Genomic DNA, 26,105 nt, shown 5'->3' with positions numbered 1-26,105 from the left:
CAACAAAAGGTAATGGAGTGGTGATAAATGACGCTTCGTAGATGATGTTGTTATTGATTGTTGATATTTAAAAACTTACATTTTCTTTTACCTCAGGTAGTGTCATAGATTAAAATGAATGACCATACGAACTCACTTGGTCGGCAGCTGTTAAAATCATTCAAAACGATTTTGAAAAAAAGGATTCCTTTTCAAGTATCATGAATTTAAGAATGAACTTTTCACCTTTCTGACGGAGTTAGATGAAAATTCAAATTCTGTGATGTCCGTTCGTGCAAATTGTACGGTCAGAGTGCGGTTTGGTACCCGCTTTCATACCTGGCTTAAAGGCAGTGGACTCTATTGATAATTGTCAAAGACTAGCCTTCACAGTTGATGTATCTCAACATATGCATAAAATAACTAACCTGTGAAAATTTGAGCTCAATCGGTCATCGAAGTTGCGAGATAATAATGAAATAAAAATAACCCTTCTCACATGAAGTTGTGTGCGTTTAGATGGTTGATTTCGAGACCTCAAGTTCTAAACTTGAGGTCTCGAAATCAAATTCGTGGCAAATTACCTCTTCAGAGGGAGCTGTTTCACACAATGTTTTATACCATCAACCTCTCCCCATTACTTGTAATCAAGAAAGGTTTTATGATAATAATTATTTTCAGAAATTACCAATAGTGTCCACTGCCTTTAACGTGGAAGGATTTGACGTTATTGACACACTGTGACATTCTTTGTGCTGTTTTTCATCAACAAATGTAATTTCTTAATGTAATTTCTTCTTTTTGAAGAGTTATAAAGTTTCTTTTTTATGTCTTCTGCTGAAATTGTTTTCACATGTGACTTTTTTTTCCATTTTTATTGATAATTTGGCCTCTAGATCAGTAAGCGTTGACAACACTTTGTCTATGACTCGCAAGAATAAAATTGGCACTGTGCAATCCTATTCCCCGCCCGAACTTGTTTCTTCCATTGTTTACATCAAGACCGCCTCCTTCATTTGAGATGAAAAGGAAATTGACTCCTTCTCTTAAGGGTCTACCCAAGGATTTTGTTTTGAAACTGTATACCCATGTGGTGATGTTTGCAACCAAAACATGGGAACGCTTGAGCACGCTTCGTGAATCAGCCAAACCGGGCCCAGTGAGCAAGGGGGTAGGCCTAGCCAAGCAAATCTGTGTGCTTGTTCACTCGGCCGGTTTGGCTGGTGAGTTTCTTCCCATGATACTCAACACCAGATCAGGAAAGTCAACACTCCACTTCTAAACACCGACCACAACTTTCCAAAAGTCTCTCCACACCGCGCGCTCGTAATTTTGTTTTCTTCACCGACGCATCCAAGATGGCAGCCTTGTTACCTTCTAAAAAGCATCAAACGGGCACACCTAGATCGTACCAATGGCTTCACAGGTGTTTTTATGCTGTTGTGCGGACGAAAAAGCTACCCAATAGGACCCCACGTAGGTATGTCTTTTGTTCGGTGAACACTGGGGCGATGGGAACAGCTTTCACTCCGCAAACCCCATCACGCACACTCGTACCAGTGGTGCCTTACCATAGAAAAAAAACCTTGTTGATTCAATGGGGAGCTATAGTTAATGCCACCATCGTTATACTATGCTTTTATCCTTTTCTTGGCTGGCTGTCTATTGTTCGCTTCCCCAATCTGCTTACATATTCAACGAGGTATACCTGATGTACTGACTACAGGTAGTTCAGGCTGGTTTCCCTGGATGTGACTATAGTTCGTAGGGTGCTTTCGCAGTGCAAGTGATTAAGTGCATTGCGGTGCAGTTTTTTGGGCGTTGTCGATTTTTTTGACCGTGTTTGTGTCGCTGGTAAGTTAATGTTTTCACATTTATCTGAGATTCTTTCTCCAAAAAGAAGATGTATGTTTGAATCATCTAACATTTTCACAACATCGACTCTGTGGTATTTTCGTTTTGCCCAGTTGAGATAATTATGGTGGGGTATTTTATTTCAGTTGAATCAAGTTATTTGCTGTTCAGGAAGTTGTTCTGTCGCATGGCTTGGTAGTTGATACCGCACTGGTTTCGTACAATTTGTGTAGCTCTGGGTAATATTACGGAGCAAAATTTTGCCGATGTTTTCATGTTTTGTCAATGTTCATCAGCAGCTCATGAAAATCAATCTGTTCAAGTCAGTCAAAGTTGAAACGATACGGTCCATTGACTTCATTACGACTCTGTTTATTACCTCAACAGCCTGTGGAAAAAATAACTACACCTGAGTGCCCCGGCCGTGTTTCTGCTATAGCTACGAGTGGGTCAGGTACGCCACCAAAAAGGCCCTCCTTATCGCCGTAGTTTGGGCCTACCTCACCGTGTGGATTTCACCTCGAGTCACCCCCTCCCGGACTTTAAGGTTTGTCCGGCAACTGACCATCCTCTTTCGGGCGTTGACTGAGCCGAATAAAGGGGAGAAAACAACAACGCAAGATGAAGGCAAAAACGAATCGGATTTCACGTGCTGGTAAGTGTGTTTATTTTCTATTTCTGAAAAAACTTCTGATTATCCCTGAAAAACAACTTATTATTTTGTCACTTCGTTCCCATGTGGCGTTATCAAACTCGTCACCACAACCATGTGAAATGAGTTCGAATCCTACCACATACTGTGTCCTTTTTTTTTGGGGGGGGGGATCAACCCTGTCATTCGGTTTCGTTTATTTCTGTCCGGATCAGTGAAAGGTGTATTTGTATATTGATCTGGTATTGCATAATTGACAATGTTTTAGATACATCGTGGTCTAAACTTGATCATTTTGGAATAATTGCATGTGGTCTGACCTTTCGAAATCTTTCTCGCTCATACGTGAGTACATCCTCCCAAAATGGTTTGGATGACCACGCCCCTATTATTTATTACACTTGGCACCTGCTTCTATTTATAGGATACTATTTGATTCATTAAAGCATGGAGGAATATAAAGCCATTGGACACTTTCGGAACAGAACAAACGGGTTCACAAATTTACAAAGAACCTACAGGGTTTACAGAATGTAATGGTGAAAGACTTCTCTTGAAATATTATTCCATGAAATGCTTTACTTTTTGAGAAAACATTAAAACAATTCATCAATTCTCGATAACTACGGATTTATTTTATAAACACATGTCATGACATGGCGAAACGTGCTAAACAAGGGTGGGTTTTCCCGTTATTTTCTCCCGATTGAGCCAAAATTGTCACAGGTTTGTTAGTTTATGTATAAGTTGTGATACACGAAGTGTGGGCCTTTGGAAAATACTGTTTACCGAAAGTGTCCAGCTTTGAAGTGTATGTTCAAAATAATTCAGGTGTATAGCAACACCTTTAAAGAAACTTCTTGTTCAGAAACGAAAGTGTTATTGTCAGAGCTATGACTTTACATTTAACATTGAACATCATTGAAACATAACACACAAACATGGTCATGCCTGCTTTATGGTCAAGCTTGATGTACTTGCAGTGCTGCAGAAGGAAAGGCAAAATTGCATACAATGGCCCAATGGCACTGATAGACACGTTTGGTAAAAAAAAAAAGACAAGTGTTCTTACTTGGTGTATCCCAACATTCTATAGTGTAAAATAACTATAAGCTGTGACAATTTTGGCTCAATTGGTAATCGAAGTTGCAAGAAAATAATGAAAGCAAAAACAACCCTTGTTGCATAAGTTTCTGTATACTTTCACATGCCTGAAAGGGCATCAAGCCTGAGGTCTTTCTCAGATTCAAATAATCTCAAATTCTGTGTTTAGTTTTTGGTATTATGTGTCGGGAAAGTGAAATTGGATATTATATACAGAACACTTTACCCCTTAGCCCAAACCATCAAAATCCAATCAACAACCTGTGTTGGAATTTGTTAGGTTGTAGGTTTATCAAAACGTGATCTATAACATTGTGAAAGCGTCCATGAAATAATACCTTTTCATACCAAGTGGTTTGCTAAGATTAAGAGAATCGTTTCGTTGGGGTCATGGTCTAACGGTCATTGCTTACCTTCTAGAAACCCATCGTTTGGGTCAAATCACATGTTAGATTCGAACCCCGGCCACTATAAGAGGCAATGTGAAGGATGAACGATGAACCACAGCAAAACAAAGTCAATGTTCCGTGGCAAATTTGAAGCTCAACTTTTAACACTATAATCACTAACCGCAAGTCCGTTTTTGACATTCACCCAAAAGAATATAATGAACTTGTCCTTGCTCCAAGCGATGTTTAGTTGCCCGGTCACTGTATTATACTTTTCTTTGAAGCCTTTTCTTCAAAATGTGACCACCGTTTGTTCTCTATGTCATTGGCAACTGTATTACAATGTAGATAATAATGAATCACCATCATGTCGAGTTCATATCCGGCAGGGCACCAGTCTATTTTAAGCTGTGTATTGTATGAGTGGGTAAAGCAAAATGACAGTAATGTTGTACTAAGGCTGTGTCCGAAACGACGACTTCGGCTACAGCTACGTCTAGATCAGCGCGTCTACCAGTGTTAAAGAATAGGCAGACGCGCGCGATCTAGCCGTAGCTGTAGCCGAAGTCGCCGTTTCGGACACGGCCTAAATATTTTGGTCTGTGGAATACCAATAATGTTGTTTCTATGTGTCACCACTTAGTATGTTAAGAAGTTTTTTTCTGCCAAGAATATAATTAAACTATAATACGAATGGAAACGTAACGAAACGTAATATATTGTTAATTAATTGTATGTTAATTGTGATTATTATATTTAATCTACAGATTTAAATAAACACTAAACATAATTATTTAGGTGTTTATTTTTTTGTTTAGTGTGCATTATTTGTTTGTTGCCTTTATAATCCAAAAGAATTTCTCGTATTATTTTATGCCGATCAAACGGCGCCATGCGTTTGTACGGATCCAGTTTGCACAGTTGAACGGTAATTTCATTTTTTATGTATGATTTATAAGCTGTGTTTTGATATTGTATAAAAAACGAAGCCGCCATTTTGGGTCTGATATCAAACTAAATCTGAAGTTTTAAAAGGGGGGCGTGGCCCATTACCGATAATGCATTGCCGTGGAAATAAAAAAAACACCCAGATAATGCGCCTTTTTGAAAAATCGACGGATGATGAGGTTCAATGATGGGCAGACTTGGGGATGGGGAAAGCTGACATACTCAAAATTAAAAACTGAAACGTATAGTTCTGGGGTGGGGGGGTTCATAAAATAAGAGCATTCTTTGCCAGTGATGTAAGAAATCTGAATAAGAATCTAAAGATGTAAAATCTTTTCCCAGCAGAAATTTGATCAAGGGTTTAGAATTCAGTCAGCCGAATATTACAGTTGAAAAACACTATCTTGAGACGGGGCATACGTGACAAACAGTAGGTTTGCACTTGGTCAGTTGGACAACCAATTTGAGCCAAAAAAATACTCAAAATAGGCGGATGTATTTAGGGGAAACTTTCATTCAACATGGAAGAATGAAAGTTCTCTCGGCATTTTGTTAGAACACGTAGGGTCAGGTCAGGTCAGACTCAATCAAACACAGTTCTCTAAATCAACAACACAGATTTAACATTTATTTTGTTTTTGCTCGGTGTCTGTTTTTAAGACGAAGACAAACAGTTTTAAGAAAAACTTTCGCAAACCCTAAAGGCATTTTGTGTAAACCATGAACCCTGACACGCCATTATGTGGTCGTCATTGTTGCTTTTTTCTGGCGGTGATTATGCGTCGACCGGAGGGCTAAGGACATTTTTGGGAATAGAAGAAAAAAGCTGATAGAAATCCCCCTTTTGTATGAGTGACCTTTGGGAAATAATGGGGAAATAAACGGGTATCGGAATGCATAAGACAAGGTGCGGTCTGGCTTTGCTGTAATTCAGTGCTTCTGTATGTTAGCCAGCCCGGTCAGAAGCCCTACATATAGTTCAGCAGGGACTTTCTCGGCCGAGGCAAGACGTGATGTCTGCGAATTTACGTTCTTTGCCCAAATTCATTGGTACTGTTAACTACAACAACAAGTTGACAAAGCTCATCAAAATTTGTTGAATCACGGGAACCGTGTATAACTTCATAGTCGGGCGGTTCTCTACAGACATTTTATTTGGGGGTATTTAACTTGTCGAACCTTTCATTGGTTGCATTTTGTGGGCGGGGTTGCAAGATTGCTAAGCGGGGGCAAGTGCACCCGCCCCACCCGACTATTTTTTTAGTTTTTAAAATGGTGGACTTGTTTTCAGCTAATCTGTTCGTTATTTTAGAAGTAAAATTTCTAAAAAAAATTAGAATGCGTGCTTTTTTTTGCATAAAAACTGACTTGGTTACAAGTAATGGAGAGCCGTTGATAGTATAAAAATGTGGTGAGAAACGACTCCATCTGAAGTAACGTAGTTTCCGAGAAAGAAGTAATTTTCCACGAATTTGATTTCGAGACCTCAGATTTAGATTTTGAGGTCTCGAAATCAAGCATCTGCAAGCACACAACTTCGTGTGACAAGGTTGTTTTTTTCTTTCACTACTATCTCGCAACTTCGACGACCGATTGAGCTTAAATTTTCACAGGTTTGTTATTTTCTGCATAATTATGTTGAGATACACCAAGTGAGAAGAATGGTCTTTGACAATTACCAATAGTGTCCAATGTCTTTAAAATCTTGGCATGGGCATCTATGTACACTATAAAACAAAAAGTGCGGAAATATCACCACCACTTTATAAGCATAAAGTTTGGACTCATTTTGTTCGCATGCAAAAAGTTTAGATTCTTGTGTGTGATTCGATGCTATATAAAATGTAAGAGCAGTGTCAAAATGATAAACAAGTTGATCCTTCAATGTTGAGAAAATTGGTACTCTGTTTAAACTCAAAACAGATTTTCACAGTTATAATAATTTGTATTCATTTATTATGCGCAAGTTTCATTAAAAAATAGTTACAGATGCGCATTACAGTAGTAAAAACGTACAGATAATAATTATGTTAACAATTATGTAAGAAAATTCAAAAGTGGAATCAGTGAGAAGGTTATGCATTTCGGGTTCGGTGTTTTAATTATCCGAGAGTCGACTGTACCGATAATTATCTGAAAATATACATCATGTACAATATTTGACGTTGCCTAATCCAACGCCACTATTACACCCGAGTTTGTTGATTTAAAGGAGTGATTTTGCCGATAGATTTATACCGTACTAATAATAACTCGCAAAACTGAAGTACAACCCGTATTAAATAAAACCACGAGAGGGCGCAGTCACCAATGACTGTAAGGTGCGCGCATCGGCTCGGTGCACCAATTAATTCATATAAACAGTCATGCTAAAAAGCGGATTAATTCAAAATACTTTTTATATGCTACAAAGAGTATTCATTACTCTGTCAGCCTGTTGAAATAAAACCTGTAAGGATTTTGACAAATTTCTTTTGTTATGGTTTGCGAGCAAAAAAATTTAAAACTTTAAAAAAAATTGTATTTTAAGTTTATTCTTTTATGTCGTTTCTGTGTAACTTTCTTTGCGTTTGTGTAAAAGCATTGAACGATGCAATCAATAGTCAACGAGGACAAAATTATGAGGTGCAAAAAACAAATCACTTTTGTTTGCTTGTTTGTTACTTTGTTGATTTGTTTGCAAGTTTAATTTATTATTAACTTTTCATTAAATTCTGACAGTTATATAAATTATCTGCAATACAATACACAAATATTGGTGTAGTTTTTTGTTTTTTTGTTTTTTACATTATACCGGAAGGTTGGGGAGAATTTTCTAAAATGAAAATCATCAACGGAAATAGGTCAAAGTGATAGACCTCGGGCTTCTGTTAAAATGTCTTCTTTTTAACACTGTTAAAACAGTAGTTCACTAGGTCTAAATTTACTATAGGCCAATTTGCAGGAGAGTAAATATAAGAATTTCAAAAAGCTGGTCAAGTTTTCGTTTAGAAACCTTTGCTTACTCGAAATCCACCCAATAAAAACAAAAAACTACAACTTTTATCTGTCGTCCATCCATCGGCCACGTACAAACAGTTTGGGATGTTTGCGTTTTGTGCATTGTTCGTTGTAATATTATTGTCCGAACCTATCTGTCACGGCTCTAGGCCTACGTTTTTCGTTTTGAAACTGCTTCATCTGTCAAAGTCCACTTCAGAAAAGAAAAAAAGAAAAAACAATTATTTCGGCAAAAATCGGATTTATTATAACTCCGATTTTTGCCGAAATAATTGTGTTTACACACTCCACAAAGGAGCTTTTAAAACACTTTCTAGTAAAACGATTATTTACAGATAAACTATGCGACCTTGATAAATTTAAGCTCAGTCACTCGAAGTGTGACAGTTGTATATAAATATTTTGAAGGTTGTATCTGTTTATGTTTATTATTAAAAAATATGTAGGCCATGTAGTTATTAATATTCATGTCTTTTGTCAACACCGTTATGTTGTTAGAGCGCCACCAGCTGGACAAATTCCGCAGACCTATTACAAGTAATCACTCATGCATGTCATTGGTCGAATTATGTTAATGCACCTCCTGCACTGCGGCATAGACCAATCAAAACCGCACAATTCCGTGAGCGCTTTCCCTATTATTTACATTAAATCCGCCATTCTTCTGTTTGTGCTGTGCTCGTCGCCGGAGATAAACATGCACCGATTTGGCCGAAATAAACACCGTTCCTGACAAACTGTGGCACCGGAATCGTTTGAGGTGACGTCATGTCGTTTGGAGTTGTCGTGGGACCGGGAAACATTCCTGAGAAATTGTACAATTGGCGTCAATTAAACGGGAAAGAGGTGCCGTCGACGTTGGACAATTCAAAAGTGGCAGGGTCTGTGTCGAGCAGTGCGACGGTAGCTGAGCAGCTGCATACGGCAAACCAAGACATTGCGACAAGGCCGCTAGGGTTGGTCGCGCCATTCAACCGTAACAATTTGCATGCAAAGAGACGGGCCAAGCTAGCCTGTCAAAAGCTAAACACAGTGAGTACCCCTATTCATTGCTTATTCATTGTGTTTGCCAGTCAGTAATATAATGTTCAGTCCAGGTGTGTGAGATTTGTTCATGTCTGTATTTTGTTGAACTGTAATTTGTAATTTTATTTTCTTGAAAAAGGGCAACCTTGATTTTGACCTTCTCAAGTTCAACTCTGGCACGTTTTAAAATTGTTTCTTCTTGTTTTATTTCTAATTAAATAAGGTACTCAAACTCTTTGACTGATTATTTTAGGTCAAAATAACATTCTGACATTCAGCATTACATTGTAATTTGAGTAACCGTATTCTTGGAATTTAATGTCAAAAATATTTCTTTTTTAGTCTTTTAAAAATGGGGGGAGGGGAGACTGAAAATTACCGAAATGAAAATTGACATTGTTGTTTAAGCCAAATATTTCCATCCACAAGTTTGAATCATCGACTATGTAAAAAAGTTTAATTTTTTGTTTTAACCTTTATGAAAATTTAAAGATTTTAAGTCTCACTGGTCTCTAGGTATGGTTTAATGCACTGTTTTGAAAAACAGATTATTATAAATAAGTATTATTTTTGTAAGCTGCAGAATATTGGATGCTGCTAAACTTTCAGTTCATCTTGCCTTATCAGAGAAAAAAAAGAAACATTTAGATTTGTTTCTGGTCTATTCATAATATGACCTAATTTTTAAACCTACACACAAAGACCAAATTTTCCAAACCATTTTGTTTGCACCGGTCTTTTTTCCCCAGAAAGGTTTACAAGAAAAATAATTTCTGCTTCAGCGGCTCTGTATTTTGAATGACAAAAAAACACTTTAGAAACATCTGAAATTCCCTTGATGTGGAAGGTAAAAGTTGCTGATGCTTAAAGCAAGGATTATAGCATTCTTCTCAGACAGATGAAATTCCTGTATTTGAGTGCATTAAGAATCCACTGTATTTTCTCCCATTGATGTTCATTCAAGCAAGGTGTTCATAGTGCCCTGTGGAGATTAAGTGCAGTTATTGCTTAGTAGTGTCCTTGTTGGTTACAGCAGTGATCAATGCACCATTGTGCAAGGGATTGTTAGCCATTTTTTTTAAAGCATGTATTTTATGTAAACACATTGACGAATTGAAGCTATATAGCTGATATATCTCTTTTTCGATAGTTTGAATGTATTGCCCAAAAAACTGAGTCTTCATTTTCTGATTTTGAAAGTCTCTTAGAGTTTGTCCCTTCTGTTTCATACATTTTTTAGAAATGTTATTTCATGGCGTGATTCCCTGTTTTGTCTGATTCATAGCACATGCCGAAACGGAAGAAATCCAAGGGGTATGCCGCTAACCTGCTCGCCATGAACAGCCTTCCAGTTAGTGTGCTGCCACCAGGAACTTTCATTCCTATGAACACCCGTCCCATCATGTCGCCGACCATCATGGAAAGAGCTCTGAGTGGTGTGAACTTGATCAACTCTCCGGCTAACTTGGTATCCAGGCCTCAGCTGATCCGGTGTTGCGGATGCACATCCTGCGCGTGTAGCTGCCATGCCCACCGAGCAACCAAAGTCGACGCGGGTTCCCAAACCTGCGAGGCAGACTTGACTAAACAGACGGATCGCCACCCGTCTTCAGCCGACCAACCAAAACCATGTCAGCTTCCAATTGACCTCAGCATTAAGATTCCCCCGGCAGAGAGGGAAGCGCAGGCCCAACTCGACAGGCAGATGGTGGTATCCGCGAATCACTCAAACGGTTTACCTGCCGTCCGCAAGGGGCCGTTTAAATTTCACCACATGATAAACGCAATGCAGGAAGCCAATAAAGTGTACACCAAAGATGAGAGTAGTGATGACGAGGTGGTCGACATTAAGCCGATATTTATTACGAAGTTAAGCGAGGACGGGACATTTAAACAAGAATGCAGGAGTAGCGATGAGGGGAGTCCTTCGAAATTGAGTAAGTTGGGAGGTAAATTGAAAAGCCTCTGGCACAGGTCTGGGATTTCCTGGAGGCCATGGCCTCTGTTGCCCTTGTGTTGGCCTTGGTGCCCCTTCAACACTCTCCCATAGACTTTAAGATTTTCCAATAGAGGTGCTCTTTATAAATTAAAAATGGCCTTGCCCTCTCAAAGGTGTATGCTTCGTTTTCTTGAAAGGGCACCAAGGCATTTTCTCCTAAGTAAAATGCACCGTATGAGTGGATAAAATTTCTACTGGAGCTGTTCAAGGGCACCTGTTCAAGGGCAATGACCAGGGTCATGAGGGCGATTGCTTCGATGCCCTCGTGAAGTATCAGGCCTGCTAGATGCCTGCTAGAGTACTAGGCCAAGTAGAAAACAAATGTAACAGGTGTTTTTGGAATTGTTAATGGTAGTGAATCTACAGGTAGAGATAAATTTGAAGCGCAATAAGGGACTGGTTCCAAAAAGATGTAAGATTCATCTGGAGTTGAGCTTTCTTCTTCTGAGATCAAACTTAAATCTTCATGAGTATTGGCCCGTATAATAATGTTGTCAACCTATACATTGTCAGTCGGGGGTAGTAAGTAAAACCTTTCAACTGTTCGAATTGTGAACAGAGCTACGTACAACTGTTTACTGGTCGGAGGTTTTCACTCTTCATGTACATGTATGTTTATGATAATATTGCATGTTGACGTAACTTCAATCCCATAGTGGAAGTGGATGACATTGAATGTTCACACGGTAGGAGGGTTGACTGCACTGTAGATGCATGCAGGCTGGCATACGTACATAAAGATTAGAATAGACTGGTGATCATGTAGCTGGTTAAACCCACATCATTGGTAATGTTGTAAGATTCAACAAGTGCTTTCAAAATTCAGAGGATGTAAATTCTTATCAAAATGAACTGAAATTCCTTATTGCTGTTTTTCCAAATTGCAGGTTAGTTTTTGTTTTTTTCGGTTGCCCAATAATGCAACCACAGGTTTTAGATTGTTATTGATATGACCTTGCCGAGGTCCTCCCTTCCTCCGTACCTTCAACTTTCGTAGAAATGTTCATGTTGATATAAATCTCAATTTCAAACGAATGGTGTTAATTTGGAGGAAATGTTATGAGTGAAGAACATGGGAACCAGTTTCAGTGGTTATATTTTTCCAGTGTACCAGAGCGAAGAGGGTCATAGCTTTACCCCATTCCCGTATGCCCGACCTGTGACACTTGGAAACGAAATGACGAGTCCCCATCAACAGACCCAAGGTACCTTAATACATTTCCACCCATCGGGGGTTTCACCCATCGGAGCTTTCACCCATTAGGGCGTCCACCCATCAGGGCTGCACATTGTTTGATAATTTTAATTTTTGTTATGCACCCTAACTTAAGTTTGATTTTTTATTTTGCCGTTTAATTCTTTATCACAATTAGGGATGATTTTTGTTGTTGAATCAAGGTTTTAGCCAGGATTTTGTAAAAGGGTGTCCAGATTTGCTGGAAATTTGCTCGGGGCTTTCAACCATAAGCTTTCACCCATCGGGGGGTTTCACCCATTATGGATTTCACCCATTAGGGCGCCACCCATCAGGGCTGCACATTGTTTTCTATTTTTTATTTTTGTTATGCACCCTAACTAAAGTTTGATTTTTGTTTTTGCCTTTTGAGTCTTTATCATGTTTGGGGAGGATTTTTATTGTTGAATATCTTAGCCAGGATTGTGTAAAAGGGTGTCCAGATTAAATTGCTGGAAATTTAAAACATTGGTGTCCAAACTGTGTGACCACATTGTTATTCCTTCTCATTATTTTTAACATGCACCCTAACAAAAGTTTGGTTTTTGTTTTGCTCTTAAACTTTACATCACATTTGGGAGGACTTTCATTAAATTTAGAAACTGTGCTAGCCAGAATTTGGTGAAAGGGTGTACGTAATTGGAAATTTAAAATCTTGGTCTCAAAACTGTGTACTTACTATACATGTATTGACATGTAAATGACGGATAAAATAGCGTAGTGTTCAAAAGACGCCCCTTTGGCTAATGACACATTTTAAACGTTCTTACTAATGAATACACTAATGCCTGATACTTCTTTCTTGAAAGGGAAAGGTAGGGGTAAAAACAAAACAAAACACTCGCCTGTGCACACACTGGAACCTTTCATGGGGCACAGGGGCAACTTGGCCAGGGGCATGGAGGCAATCAACTAGGAAACATCGGGCCCGTGAAGCGTCCTATAATAATGAAGTCCAACAGGAACAACAAATTCCTGGTGCAATTGCCTTCCTTGCCTGTGTGATGTACCAGGCCCGAACACTGGAGAGTGTGGAAAGCTTGGGTTCATAAACTTACCGACGTACTTTGTAATAGAATTGTCCTATGTCATTAATGAGGGACTTAATTAAAAATATGTCAAATAGCAGTGTTAATTGATACTTTTCTTTGTTTTTTGGCGTACATACAAACGTACGTATGTATGCCAGCACAAAATAACCATCATGTTTCGTTGTACAAACCAGTCATGTGACTTTCCGCTGATCAGCTGATATTCCCTTAGTTCTCAGCTGTGCCAAAGAAATTGTTTGTTATTTTAAGCACAAAACAAAGAGCTGGAGTCGCTGGAAGCTACAGTGGCATGCCTGGCTATCTAAGAAACTTGACAAAAAACACGGCATATTTTTTAACTAACACTAAGCACTCAAACAAAGCCAATTTTGTACTGCACTTGAAGAACTGAACAGAACCAAACCTTTTTTGCTGAGTTTGGTTTATAAAAATGTTGAAACGCATTTAATTCGGAGCTACATGTAACAACCAAAGCAAAAATGTCTGGTCTCTGATTCAATCTTCTTTCTACCTCTGAGAGTTGGTGCATGATATTTAGTTGATTTAAAGGCAGTGGACACTGTTGGTTGTTACTCAAAATAATTATTAGCATAAAACCTTACTTGTTAACGAGTTATGGAGAGCTGTTGATGGTATAAAACATTGTGAGAAATGGTGCTTTCTGAAGTGACGAAGTTTTCGAGAAAGAAGTAATTTTCCACGAATTTGTGTTGCTTGGACTCGTGGCTTTCCAGAGTCCTCTGGCATGGATGATACGCATTAGGACATCATATGCTCATTAGGAGATCATGAGCTAACGAGGAAAGCTCTCTTCATCCCAGGCCCAATTTCATAAAGCTTTTAAGCAGAAATATCTGCTAAGCAAATTTCTTGGCTAAGCAAGAAATGATCTGGGGCCAATTTCATAGAGCTGCTTAAGCAAAAAAATTGCTTAAGCACGAAAATAGCTTGCTTAATTTACACATGCTACCGGCGAAAATGTCATGCCAGATACATTGCTTGTGACTGGTATTTAGCTGTTGTTTACTTAGCATAACAATTGAGTGGAGTATTGGCCGGTAATCTGATTTTACAAAGCATGAATTTTTTTGCTTAAGCAAAATTTTGTGCTTAAGCAGCTCTATGAAATTGGGCCCAGGGTACCAGCCAGTAGGGTAAAATATTCTAACCTATTTTTGCTTAGCAAAAGTTTTTTGTGCTCAACAAGTTTTTGTGCTTACAGGTTTTATGAAATTGGGCCCTTGTCCGAATTCCTTGGACAGATTGCTTCATTTCTAACCTTAAGTTGTTGTTTTTTGTTTTCCTCAGAATGTGAAGGCATCAATCAACTCGGAGGGAACTTTGCTAACGGCCGTCCCTTACCTGTTCATATACGCCAGCTTATCGTAGAGTTGTCTAAGAAGGGTGTGCGTTCCTGCGACATCTCACGGCAGCTCAAGGTCTCTCATGGCTGCGTCAGCAAGATCCTTGTAAGGTAAGTTGAAACATCTCAGATATTTATATGTAAATCTTCCAAGATATTGTACACAAGTTCTGAAGTCTTGTCCGACACTTATCAAGGGCAACCCCACTGTTACTCAAAGTTATACTACAGTAGTACTGGGCCTGATGCTACGTTTTTGATATGGCAAGGGCATCAAGGCGTTTTTTCCTTGGTATGAGGAACTTGGAAATTCCTCTTTGAATTATAATGCCTACAGACTATGAACTGTTTCTACTTTTCCCAAGGACCAAATATCATGCCTGCATACATCTAAATTGAGTTTTGTTTGATCATCTTCAGATACCAAGAGACGGGATCCATCCGCCCTGGAGTGATCGGTGGCAGTAAGCCCAAGGTAGCGACGTCCAATGTCGTTGATAAGATTGCTGAGTACAAGAGAGACAGCCCCACCATCTTCGCCTGGGAGATTCGGGACAAACTTCTATTGGATGGGTTGTGCTCCAAGGACACGGTACCGAGTGTCAGCTCCATCAACAGGTAACAATCCTTGTTTGTTTATTGGGGTGTTTTTTTATAGCTTTGCCTTGATAAATACTAGCTCAATACTTTCCTGTCAGAAACAGAAACCCTCATGAACAAAACAGTATAAATGTTTGAAAAGTGTACAAATGTGATGTAGTGCTAAACAGGAGATAAAAATGTAACTTTCCAAATTGCATAGTGTAGTGATTGTTGAATCATTTGTAGCCGGGGAAAAACATGATGGTTTACTAAACGTACATGTAGGGTAAACATACAGCTGGGAGACCTCCCCACTTAATCGGGGGGTGAGAATAGACATCAGAAACTTTATTACTCTCCCAAAAGAAGAAATGGCATTGTCAAATGGTCTTCAACTATGAATTGATGACATTTCCATCGTTTGGTAACCCCTGGTCAGGAGTAAACGATTCCTACAAGCTTCCTGGAACCATATCCTCAGCGCAAGAGGTTTACATCAAAGAGCAAATTTTCTTTACATCTGAAGAACAGCTATTTTTTTCACAAGGCAAATATTTAAACATAAGATAGAATCTGAATTTGTCATCATCATTGCATAATGTAGTGATTGTATGGGGCGAGCGACAGATGTGTAAAATGAACGAACGTATTTGCCACCGTTTGGGATTTTCCAAATGGTTTCCATTCATTCAAAGCGAAACCCACAGTACAAGTACATTATGCCCGTTCGCTCATGCATGATTTTTCATCAGGCACTGTACAGTGTGTATTCATGCGAAGCTCTTTTCATGTTCCACTGCAGTCCCTTCCACGCTTCAGTGAGAAATTGTTCACTGGGGATCGTAGTTGTGGACCCCTGAATGTTGTGCCAGGGACCTCTGGACTGCTCCAGGAAGCTCTTTGTTGAGTCTGTGCATTCATGCGTACTACCATCCCCTGAAAATAAACCATAGAATGGACATACAAAAAGTGCTTGCTGCAGGACTGTAAAGAAAACCTGGGTTCCCTTTGTGGTGTAGAAGGGTTACTTTGTGGTGTAGTTGGGGTTGGGTTGACCAATTGTTAACTATTTGTGGACTGAAATGATTACAATATTAAAGGAACAGTTCTGTTGTTGCACTCAAAATTTTAGAATGGATGGTTACTGTGCTGCAGATGATTTTGCTCATGGAATCGAGTCGGTATTTATTTAGAAGATGAAGACAATGTATTACCAAGTTCAAATCAATATAAAATTAATTTTACCATGTACACTGATGTGTGATAAGCGCTGTACTAATTGCTTTTCAGAGACCTACCAGGAACAAATCCACAGTCACGCCTTTAACTTCTCTTTTGAAGGGGTTCACAAAAATGTCTCTGATAAGGGGCACTTGTACACGGAAAACTATTAAAACCTTGCTGAGGGCACCACAGCAAAAGCACAGAGCACCATGGCTGTCGGTGCCGTCAGTTTAAATGGAGGCCTGTACAGGCATACTTCTCGGGTGTGGGAATATCAATATGACCAAATTAAAGTGATGAGATAGTCTGGCTCCACTTTGTTGTTTTGAGAATCACATAGATTAAATGCAAATGTACATAAGAAACATGACCTTGATCGCTAAGGTGAAATCCTGTCACTTATGTGTACAATGTATGTAGTCATGAAAACTTTAATACTTTGTGATCATTTAAAAAATAAATTATACCTGGGCAGTTCCTTTAATTGTATACAAACAAGCCTATTGCTGATGCATTGTATGGGAGTTCAAGCTGGCTGGCAAAGTGCCAAGTGTGCTAGTAGTATATTTCTTTTATGAATAACAAAATCCACTCATTCCTGGATGTGGGCAGTATAAAAATAGTTTTTCTGTTTGTTTTGAAGAAGGAAAAGACGCAAGTTAATTGCCTTATGTTTTGACCCTAGAGTCTTTCAGAGTCTTTCTCGAAGGCTAAAAACCTAAAAACAGGTAAACTGATGTATACAGCAATAGCAAATTGAAATAATCAAATAGCCATGCTGATCGATTGAATTGGTTGATTGATGTTTTTCTTCTGCAGAATTCTGCGCAACAAGATCGTGAATGGACAGGTGCGACACGACCTGTCACTCACCACCAAGAATCACGCGGACTCCGGACACAGCGACTTGGAGTCGACGCCAATCTCCTCACCAAACATGACCTCCCCGATGGCCTCCCCAAACTGCAGACCCAACATGATAGCCCGCCAGCCCACCCTGACCCAGCAGCAGATTGCCTGCATGACCGACGCCCAGAGGGAGCAGTACGCCGCCTTCCTCCAGCTTGCCCAGTCGGCCCTTGCCTCTCAGGTCCAGAGTAACTTTCTCTCCTTCCCCGGCGGGGTGAACACCATCCCAGGAGCCGGCGGCCCTGCCCCGCAGGGCATGAACATGCTCACGGGGCCGTTTGTCATGTCCAGCACCAACCCTGTGTCGACTGCTAATTTGGCAGGCCTCCCTACTTCTACCCCCGTGACCGGCATGAGCATGGCTAGCACACCCACCTCCATTCAAACACCAATTGTGCAACAGTCATCCCATCCTGCCCTCCCTCAAATCCTTCGGGGGGTGCCCCCTGTCGGCAACATCCTTCCCCTTGCCACGACGATGCAGAGCACAAAGGGCCATGATGCTGTGGTAACCGTCGCAACAGAAGGCCTGCTGCAGCCCACGTCCAACATGCATTCCATCGACAGTTTGATTGCGACTGCAGCTGCCGCTGCGGCCATCCCGCAAGACGAGACGGAAGATGACCCTAAGGTTAAAGAAGAAGGTAAAGACGTAACCGATTCCTAACACCATACCTCTTCCCTCGCTCCCTGCCATCGCTAACCTGAAATCCATCTGTTCGCTTCTTCTAGACATTAACAACTTTTCATCGCTCTGACTTTTTCATTAATTTATCAACTCTCACATCATCTTGCCTGGAACTTCATGAAGGGTGTCGCCTCTCAGCCACCCCACCCCACCCCACCTTTCCAGTTGCACCTTTCACTATTCAGCCTAAGAAGCTTGGACTAACTCTTAATCTTGATTGTCTCATGGTGCTTGCTCATTTAACATTGGTCATGGAATATGAAAATGGTGCAAGTTGTGACCACCACTAAAAGAATTGACATCTTGGGGTTCCTCCTAACAGTCATTCTGAAACCACCAGACCAGGGTCCAAGTTCATGGCTCTGCTTATCGCCATTTACGCGCTTACGATCACGATTCCCTGCTTACGTGCAAGTGACAAATTTCTGCGCTAGCCTTGATTTAATTTACTTAATGGAGGACACAAACCGGGCAGCTTGGGCTGGCTTCCTTGAATGGAATTCCAGGCATGAAGAACCAACATTCTTAACTCATCAAGATTTGTACTGCTTTTAAACATCAAAACTCTTCAAGTTGTTTTAAGCACAGTTTGAAAGCACCTTTATATGTAACTAACAATTTTTATCGTAGGCTTCGGAAATCTCAAGATTGTATGAATTTGTAATACTTTCTTATTAATTCTATAAATTTATCCCTTGGTAAATGACAATTTTATTTATTTTCTGGAGAGGGGTAAAATCTGTATTATTTTTTTTTTTATGGTTGGATCATGTTCTTCCAAGGTCAAAAGGAATATAAAAAATTATTAATTTTTCTCAATTTTACCAAAGCTTAGAGTTCTCTATGGAACAAAACATTTTGAAATAGGGGGTTTCCAGTATTAGAAGTGGGTAAGACCTGACCTGCCAAGTAGGTGCAAAGTCTAGGATAATATGAAGAAGGTTATTTTATACAATTCCAGCATAAATTCAAGACGACCAGATAAACGTTATGAACGCTGGTGAAAAATTAGTGCCAAATTATGCCAAAAAAATCATTAGCTCTGTTGCTCAAAGAACAATTGAAGGAATGTCGCTGGATCGCTTAGCACCCTTGTTTATCAATTTGTGTATGAATTTATAAAATTGTTAGTTTAGATTTTGATTATATATCTTAAGACGAAACACTTTAATGGGATTGAAAACAGGCTGGAAAAGAGATTTTAGGAATTCAAGCTAAATCATGAATTTAATTATATTTATTAAATAATGTAGATCAAAAAAAGATATTACTAACACAATTGTTTGCGTCTTTGTAAATATGAATTTATAAATTTGGAGAAAGACAAAAAAATAACTAGCGAACAATTACACTGTGTTTTGTGACGACTATGTGCCTCTTTCGCCAGGTTAATGTGAAGCTGTGACCAAAACAAAAATCAAATAACAACTTGCCGATAGACCCCTGGCGTTGACAACCTTACTGAGGTCAAGTAATAGTAACTTAGAGTGCCACTCACTTCTCTTGGGCAATCATGAGGATACATTGACCTCAGTAGAGGTGCTGTTTTGGGGCCCGGGTTTAAATATGTGAGGGGTCTATCACAGTTTTATGAATGTTGCTTAAATCGAATGTCTGTTAAATATAAAGATATATTAGATCTGCTGAGTTTTAAAATACAAGTGCAGCCTCGTCGTACTCTACCACCCAAAACAAGTTTGGATCGTTAAACTCCTGCCATATCAAGCAACGTCAAACATGAGTTTGTCGAATGATCCTCTGTCTTCTCCTTTAAATATTTGATATTTTTCAACCAGGAAGATGTTCTTAATCTTGATGCACCAATTTTGTGGGAAAGGCGGTATGAGGTTGCACCTTTAAGCTTATTACAAGTTCAGTTTTCAAGTGTAAAGTGATTTTGTTTTTCTTTTTGGTTAGTTTTGAACGAGTTTGTCCTGGTCTGTGGATTGTGAAAGGGTTGAGGGGTGGGGCTAACAAACTTTGGGTTCTGATCAAAGGGGGAATAAAGAAAAGGAAATTTTAAATGACTACCACAAACAAAAATTGAGAGGGGGGGACAATTGAATTGTGTGTGCGGCCAACAGGTAGTTCAACCCCAAATTCTTGAGACCATTGTTAAATTGTATTTTTTTTTTTTTTCATTCCTGTCACTTGTTTTTTTTTCAAAATGGGTTTCGTATAATCTTCACCAATGAACTTTTTTTTTAAATAGCACGATGATAAAATATTGTAAACAATAAAATTAGGAAAATCAGGTTTTGAAAAATGCATCGGTGACAGAAAAGTAATATTTTAGCAGCGTTGTTTTAATACTAATAGTGCAAAAATAATATCTGGCGAATTCAATCTTTCTTATTTGGGATTTTTTTTGTACATACTCTCACAATTGTCTGGTAACAAAGTTGTAATGTTTCATGATGAGGGGGCTTGTTTGTTAAAACATTCAGGGAGCCAGCTTGCATTTTATAAACAAAACATTATACAAAAATATTTTAAGTCGGTGTTTGGTATTCTTGGAAAAGTTTTTGTGGTAATCTATATGGACTTGATGGAAAACTTGTGTTGCTAAGTCATTGAGTTTTTTTTTCTAATGTTTGTTTTCATAGCTGTGTGGGTTTACGTTCTACCCTGACCACAGGTTCCTTAGATTCTCCCAAATTTAACCCCTAGACTTGTGGAAATTTTTAAGGATGGATTACTGATTTACCCAACCATGCTTTAGGGGCAGCTCAAACTGCTTTCTTTTCTTTTCAAAAATGCTCCTAGTGGGAATTTTATTTATTCAAATTTTAAATTTTTAATAACCTCTGTTGCCCGGTCTTAGCCTTTAGTGCCCTTTCAAAAGTTGTCCACAGATTAAAAAATTTGTTTTGAAGTGCCCATAAAAAATAACATTGCCCTCTTAAAGATGAAATTCCATATCTGGACCAGTGGAAGTTGTTTCTCTTTACAGTATAACCAATAATTTCCTCCCGTCTTTAGCTTTCTATAACCCAGTTTTCAGAAATTGCTAAAATAGAAAACGCTAATTTTATGCTTCTGCGTACAAGATTCATGTTGCTAATTGCTAATGAACTTATGTAAGATTAGTTTTAAACCTCAGGCCTACCTAATAGTCTTAAGTTGACTGCAACAAAACAGGTTATTTTTTGTTGTAGTTTATTGTGAAGTAGCTTGCAAACAAGAATCATCAATTCAACACACTAACTCTGGAAAATCATTTGGAAAATCTAACCCTTTCAAAACATTTAATAATGTGGTGATGGTATTTGATCGTTTACAAAAGCTGTAGTTGGCGAAGGTATTATTAACTCTTGTTATTAAAGGGAAGGTACATCATTGGTTTAGAACATTAGGTTATTCCAATCCCCGAAATGTTGACATTTTGTTTTCACAGGGAAAATGTTCGTATTTTCCTTGTTGGTGCTCCATTTCCTTGTGCTGGAATTTTTGGTCGTGGTTTTGTTATAATTACTTCACTGCATCTTGCCTTTCAAGTCTGTGAGCTTCAAGTTGACATTTTCAATGTATTCATGATCCACGGTCAGATGAATGTTCAGTCAACTTTCTTTGGCCTTTTTGAAAAAAAAATTCAATAAGCCAATACCAAAACTCTTTCAGGCCTGATACTTCACGGAGGCAACGGAGGCGATTGCCTCCGTTGCCCCTTGCCATTGCCTTGGTGCCCTTGAAATGCTCCAGTAGAAATTTACAATTTCCTCATAGGGTGCCCTTTGCCTAAGAGAAAATGCCTTGGTGCCCTTGCCCTTTCAAAAACGAAGCATACAGGCCTGCTCTTTGATATTAAAAAAAGAAACTGAATTTAACTATCGGTGATGTACCATCCCTTGGGTTATGTTTGTGTTGGTTGTTGTAAATAGCATAAACTGTGATTTTAATGTTTTCTTGGTCACTCCAATAAAGCAGAGTATAATTTGAAGGAAGAACAACAACACCGTGTGCCACATGTGTTTTGTTTTCGACAAAGCTCATGGTCGTCATTTTTTGTTGGTGCTGTAATCATGTGCCGTTTATACTGTACAGTAGATCTGTAGTGCATGCTTAAGAAAATTATAAAATTCCTGCGCGGCTAAGTGCAATGCAAGACAGACATGGAGTGATCCAGTGAAACATTTGAACACAATCTCAACATTTGCTAACGTCACACATCATATTTAGGTCCGCTCTGAACTATAAGGTCCTTAGTGCAAGCTGTATGTTCATGTTTTGGAGCTCCTGATATAAACTGGGGGTGTATTGATCAAGAGTGGTCATCAAAGTATTTGTTTGGCAAAAAGAAACATTCGTTTTCTTAGTAAAACATTTGTTCATTATGACTTTTTCCCCCAATTTATATGCAATTTTCATTTAAGGTCATTACGCACATGAAATTGCTGTTTTAAAAGCACTAAATAGTTCAGAGCAGATAAATCCAACTGTCTCAGATTATGTTTAACTACAATATATTTCGCCACTTTCAAAATTTGTGCTTCTGTCTATATAACCTGCCGTCGATTTCACAAAACTCTTCCTAACTTAAGATTAATCTTAGGACTTAGGACGAGTCCCAACCCTGCACTGTAGCATGCAGACCTTAAGATTAATCATAAGTTAGGACGAGTTACTCGTCCTCGTCCTAACTCGATAAGACGAGTGCTAACTCTTTGTGAAATCGACCCCTGTCTCTTTGAAGTTGACACATTGAATGTTACTTTCACTGTCTGCAAGAAGCTTCGTTTTCAGTTTCACTTTTCACCTCTGATTGATAACTAGTATTCCCCCTAGATTCCTTTGTTTTTATTTGAACCCTGTTAGCTTTTAATTTGTTTGTGAAAAGTGGAAATACGGATGTACCATCAAAGAAAGAAGAGCGGAAGCCCATCGTTGTCCCTAAACTCAGGACCAGAGATGTTCGACAGTCTTGGGTTTTGGTTTTTTTTTTTTTTTTTTCCAATTGAATAACAGAAACAAAATATGTTAAAATGTGGGTCTGATTCAATTCTATGAGTAATCAAGTATATTTAATACCAATAAGAATGAGAATAAATTTCCTAATAGTAGTCTCGGTTCAGGTTCATATAAATTTTATATGACCCTGAAATAAAAGCAGTCAATGTGTCAGCAAGTTAAAAAAAATTCTTTTCAAATCTGGTCTTGCAAAAAAAATATCTGGTCCAGTAAATATTTTGAGCTACAAATTAGAGCCCAGCCTGACCCGATTAAATAATCGACCAGCGTCCTTTAGTTCTTACAAACGATCATGAAAGAATTGTTTGGCTCAGTTTTTCAGCAAGAGGTTCAGTTGAAAACTTTGATTGAAATAAAATCGCTTGGTTGCACAGGCTTTGTCCCTTGGTTCCACCAGCCCCTTTGGGGGATCTTCTGAAAAGTTTACATAATAGAAACATTTAAACAAGACCAGTAGGCCATTCTAAAATCCAGGTATAGGTAAAACCCAATAATGTCATTCCAAAACAAATAAACTTTGGGATTGTGCTGAACGATGAGTTGTTTTTTGTTTGAATTTAACGGAGATGCCTTTAAAGACACTAATTTTACAACAACAACAGCAATAAAACGAGACATTTAAGGCATTTGGACTGACCAAGGAGATGAGTGCAATTTGCCTTTTTGTGCATTGTCCCTGATATGTAATTCCTGTTGTGGCATTTAGGTGATACGGTTCAGTGAGCATCTAACAAAGAAACATGCTAGCGCTGTATGACTGTGGGTTGATACAATGCTTGGGCACTGAACCATGAATAAGTTGTTGACAATGAAGCTTGTACAGGTTGTAACCATGAGTACCCAATGGTTAAAGTTATTCAACAAACATGTTTTATTTTGGGGGTTTTTTGTTGTTGAGGCAACAACAAAGCACATCAGGGTTGGTCAAATAGGAACTTTGGTACTAGCGCTTAAGGACCGTCCGTTAGGTCAACCTCTGGACATTGTAAATGTTGCTCTCTGTGGACCAAATTTAAATCTAATTTGAGCGAACAGCCAAAACTCAGACCTTTAAGGGCACTTAAGGTCATCCCCAACACCAAGTGACTTGAGTCAAGTGTAGAGGAGGGGGGCTCTTATTTACGCTTAATTGTTAATGTTCACTTTGCCGTCCCATCTTCAGACATTACAGTGTCGCTTTTCGGTGGAAACATGTCACTTATTGATTTAAATAGGAAGCACCAATTCTTGTTTTCCTGCCATTGCACAAAATTAACAGCCTGGCCCCAAACTTCTGTTTGGCAAAATTCTTTACTAAATAAGAAATTAGTGGGGTATGTGTACCAGTTGCAGCAATCTGAACTGCTGGCAACCTACTTTTAGCTATGCCTTTTATTGTTTCTGAGACAACCAACCAACTCACCAACCACTATATGATGAAGTCATGGTCTCCCATCCTATTACTGGCCATATTTACTGGTGATCAGCTTATAGGAACAAGTTGCCTTTGATCGTTGCCTTTGATTGGTCTATAAAAAGCGTTTGGAACCGTTTAAAAAAAAAAATGCATACGGTTAGAAAGATGTTGTAAAAGTAGAATACAATGATCTACACAAATTTGCCTCGAAATTGCGTGGTTTTTAATTTGCGAACTAACCATTCAGCCATTTATGGGAGTCAAAAATTTGACTCCCATAAATGGCCGACCGTGTTTGTTGACGAGGTAAAAGGAAAACCACGAAATTTCGAGGCAAATTTGTGTGGATCATTATATTCTACTTTTAAAACCTCTTTCTAACCATGCATTTTATAACAAACGGTTTCAAGCAGTTTTTTTTTAGACCAACTCGTCCGATCCAAGGCAACGTGTTCCTTTAAAGGAAGGGTATACCCTTTGGTAATAACTCAAACAAATTAAAACTTATAGATTAGTGTTAAGCCACCCAGGTCAAAATTCCAGTTGAACCTAGTTAAACTGGGTTTAACTGGAACTAGTTGAAACCAGTTGATAAACTAGTTAAACACAGTTAAAACCAGTTGGTTTAATATGGAAAATGGACAGAAACCAACTGGTTTATAATTTCAACCTAGTTGAACACAGTTAAACCTAGTTCAAACCAGTTGGTTAATATGGAAAATGGACGAGTTTGGTCACTATCCAGTTGAACCAGTTGACCCCAGTTAACTAGGTTCAACTGGAATTTTGACCTGGGCATTCAGCTGTTGATAATGTTTAAGATTTTGAGAAACAATACCCTTAAAAACGTGGTTTAAGAGAGAAGGATTCAAAATTATTGAAGCACTTTTTGAAACAAAAATTTTCGCAGGCTAGATTTTGTAGATTAAAACAACCTTTAAGGTGACAACCATTAAACCACTAGCTCTTCCTTTGAGCTAGCAGTCTTGGAACCTGGACATGAAATAAGTAGCACTGCAATGGAATCTAATGGTGTAAATGCAAGATGGCAATTTGCGACTGGATTTCAGGCAGACGTCTAAAATACAACAGCTGCCGTAGACCTGCCCAAGAATGAATAATTTTCAGAGAATGATGGGCTGACGATTTGCATCAACTGTTTTCACTCCAGTGCACTTTTTCAATATAATGAACTTGTGATCACTGGACCTTGCACTTCAGCTGTACGGAGTTATCCAGAGTCCTTTTGCAGGTTTTTTAGCAGGGTGCTGAAATATGCATGCTTAGAGAAATTAACATTTTTATTCATATGTATGTATTCTTTTGCCAGTGGAAAATGTTCAGTAGCTTTTGGATATCGACAGTGGTTCATGCTATGAATTTTTAAAAGTTCCTTCGGGGTACGAAGTTCATTTTTAGTCTGAAGTTAATAATTTATTGTAGTACATGTAGGTGCAATTCTGCAGGTCCCAGTCTGCTTTTATTTAAAGGCAAGAAAATTGATGATATTTACAGAATATATCATAAGAATGCTCAAGGCTTTAAAGGCACTGGACACGTTTGGTATTATTGTCAAAGACCAGTCTTCTCACTTAGTGTATCCCGACATTATGCATGAATAACAAATCTTTGATAATTTTGACTCAATTTGTCATCGAAGTTGCAAGAGAATAATGAAAGAAAAAATGCCCTTGTTGCATAAATTTGTGTGCCTTAAGATGCCTGAAATGGCGTCCAG

General features: G+C 38.7%; 1 protein-coding gene across 4 annotated transcripts in view; it reads left to right on the top strand.

The window, feature by feature from the left end:
• The first annotated feature begins 1,120 nt into the window (after positions 1-1,120).
• The window catches only part of LOC117303661, a 28,164-nt gene continuing 3,179 nt past the window's right edge, over positions 1,121-26,105 (top strand). Inside the window, exons 1-6 of one of the 4 annotated variants that reach the window (XM_033787907.1) lie at positions 1,121-1,459; positions 2,221-2,488; positions 12,058-12,156; positions 14,546-14,711; positions 15,021-15,218; positions 17,226-17,959. In XM_033787907.1, coding sequence (XP_033643798.1) covers positions 2,455-2,488; positions 12,058-12,156; positions 14,546-14,711; positions 15,021-15,218; positions 17,226-17,959 — 1,231 coding nt within the window. In that variant the 5' untranslated portion in view covers positions 1,121-1,459; positions 2,221-2,454. Of the gene's footprint in view, positions 1,460-1,515; positions 1,834-2,220; positions 2,489-8,430; positions 8,959-10,237; positions 10,890-12,057; positions 12,157-14,545; positions 14,712-15,020; positions 15,219-17,225; positions 17,960-26,105 lie in introns of those variants that run through there. The other 3 variants (XM_033787906.1, XM_033787903.1, XM_033787905.1) reach the window with 3 other exon arrangements.

This window comes from Asterias rubens, chromosome 20, assembly GCF_902459465.1.
Source record: "Asterias rubens chromosome 20, eAstRub1.3, whole genome shotgun sequence".
Lineage (NCBI taxonomy): Eukaryota > Metazoa > Echinodermata > Asteroidea > Forcipulatida > Asteriidae > Asterias > Asterias rubens.
This window is presented reverse-complemented; position numbering and strand designations above follow the sequence as displayed.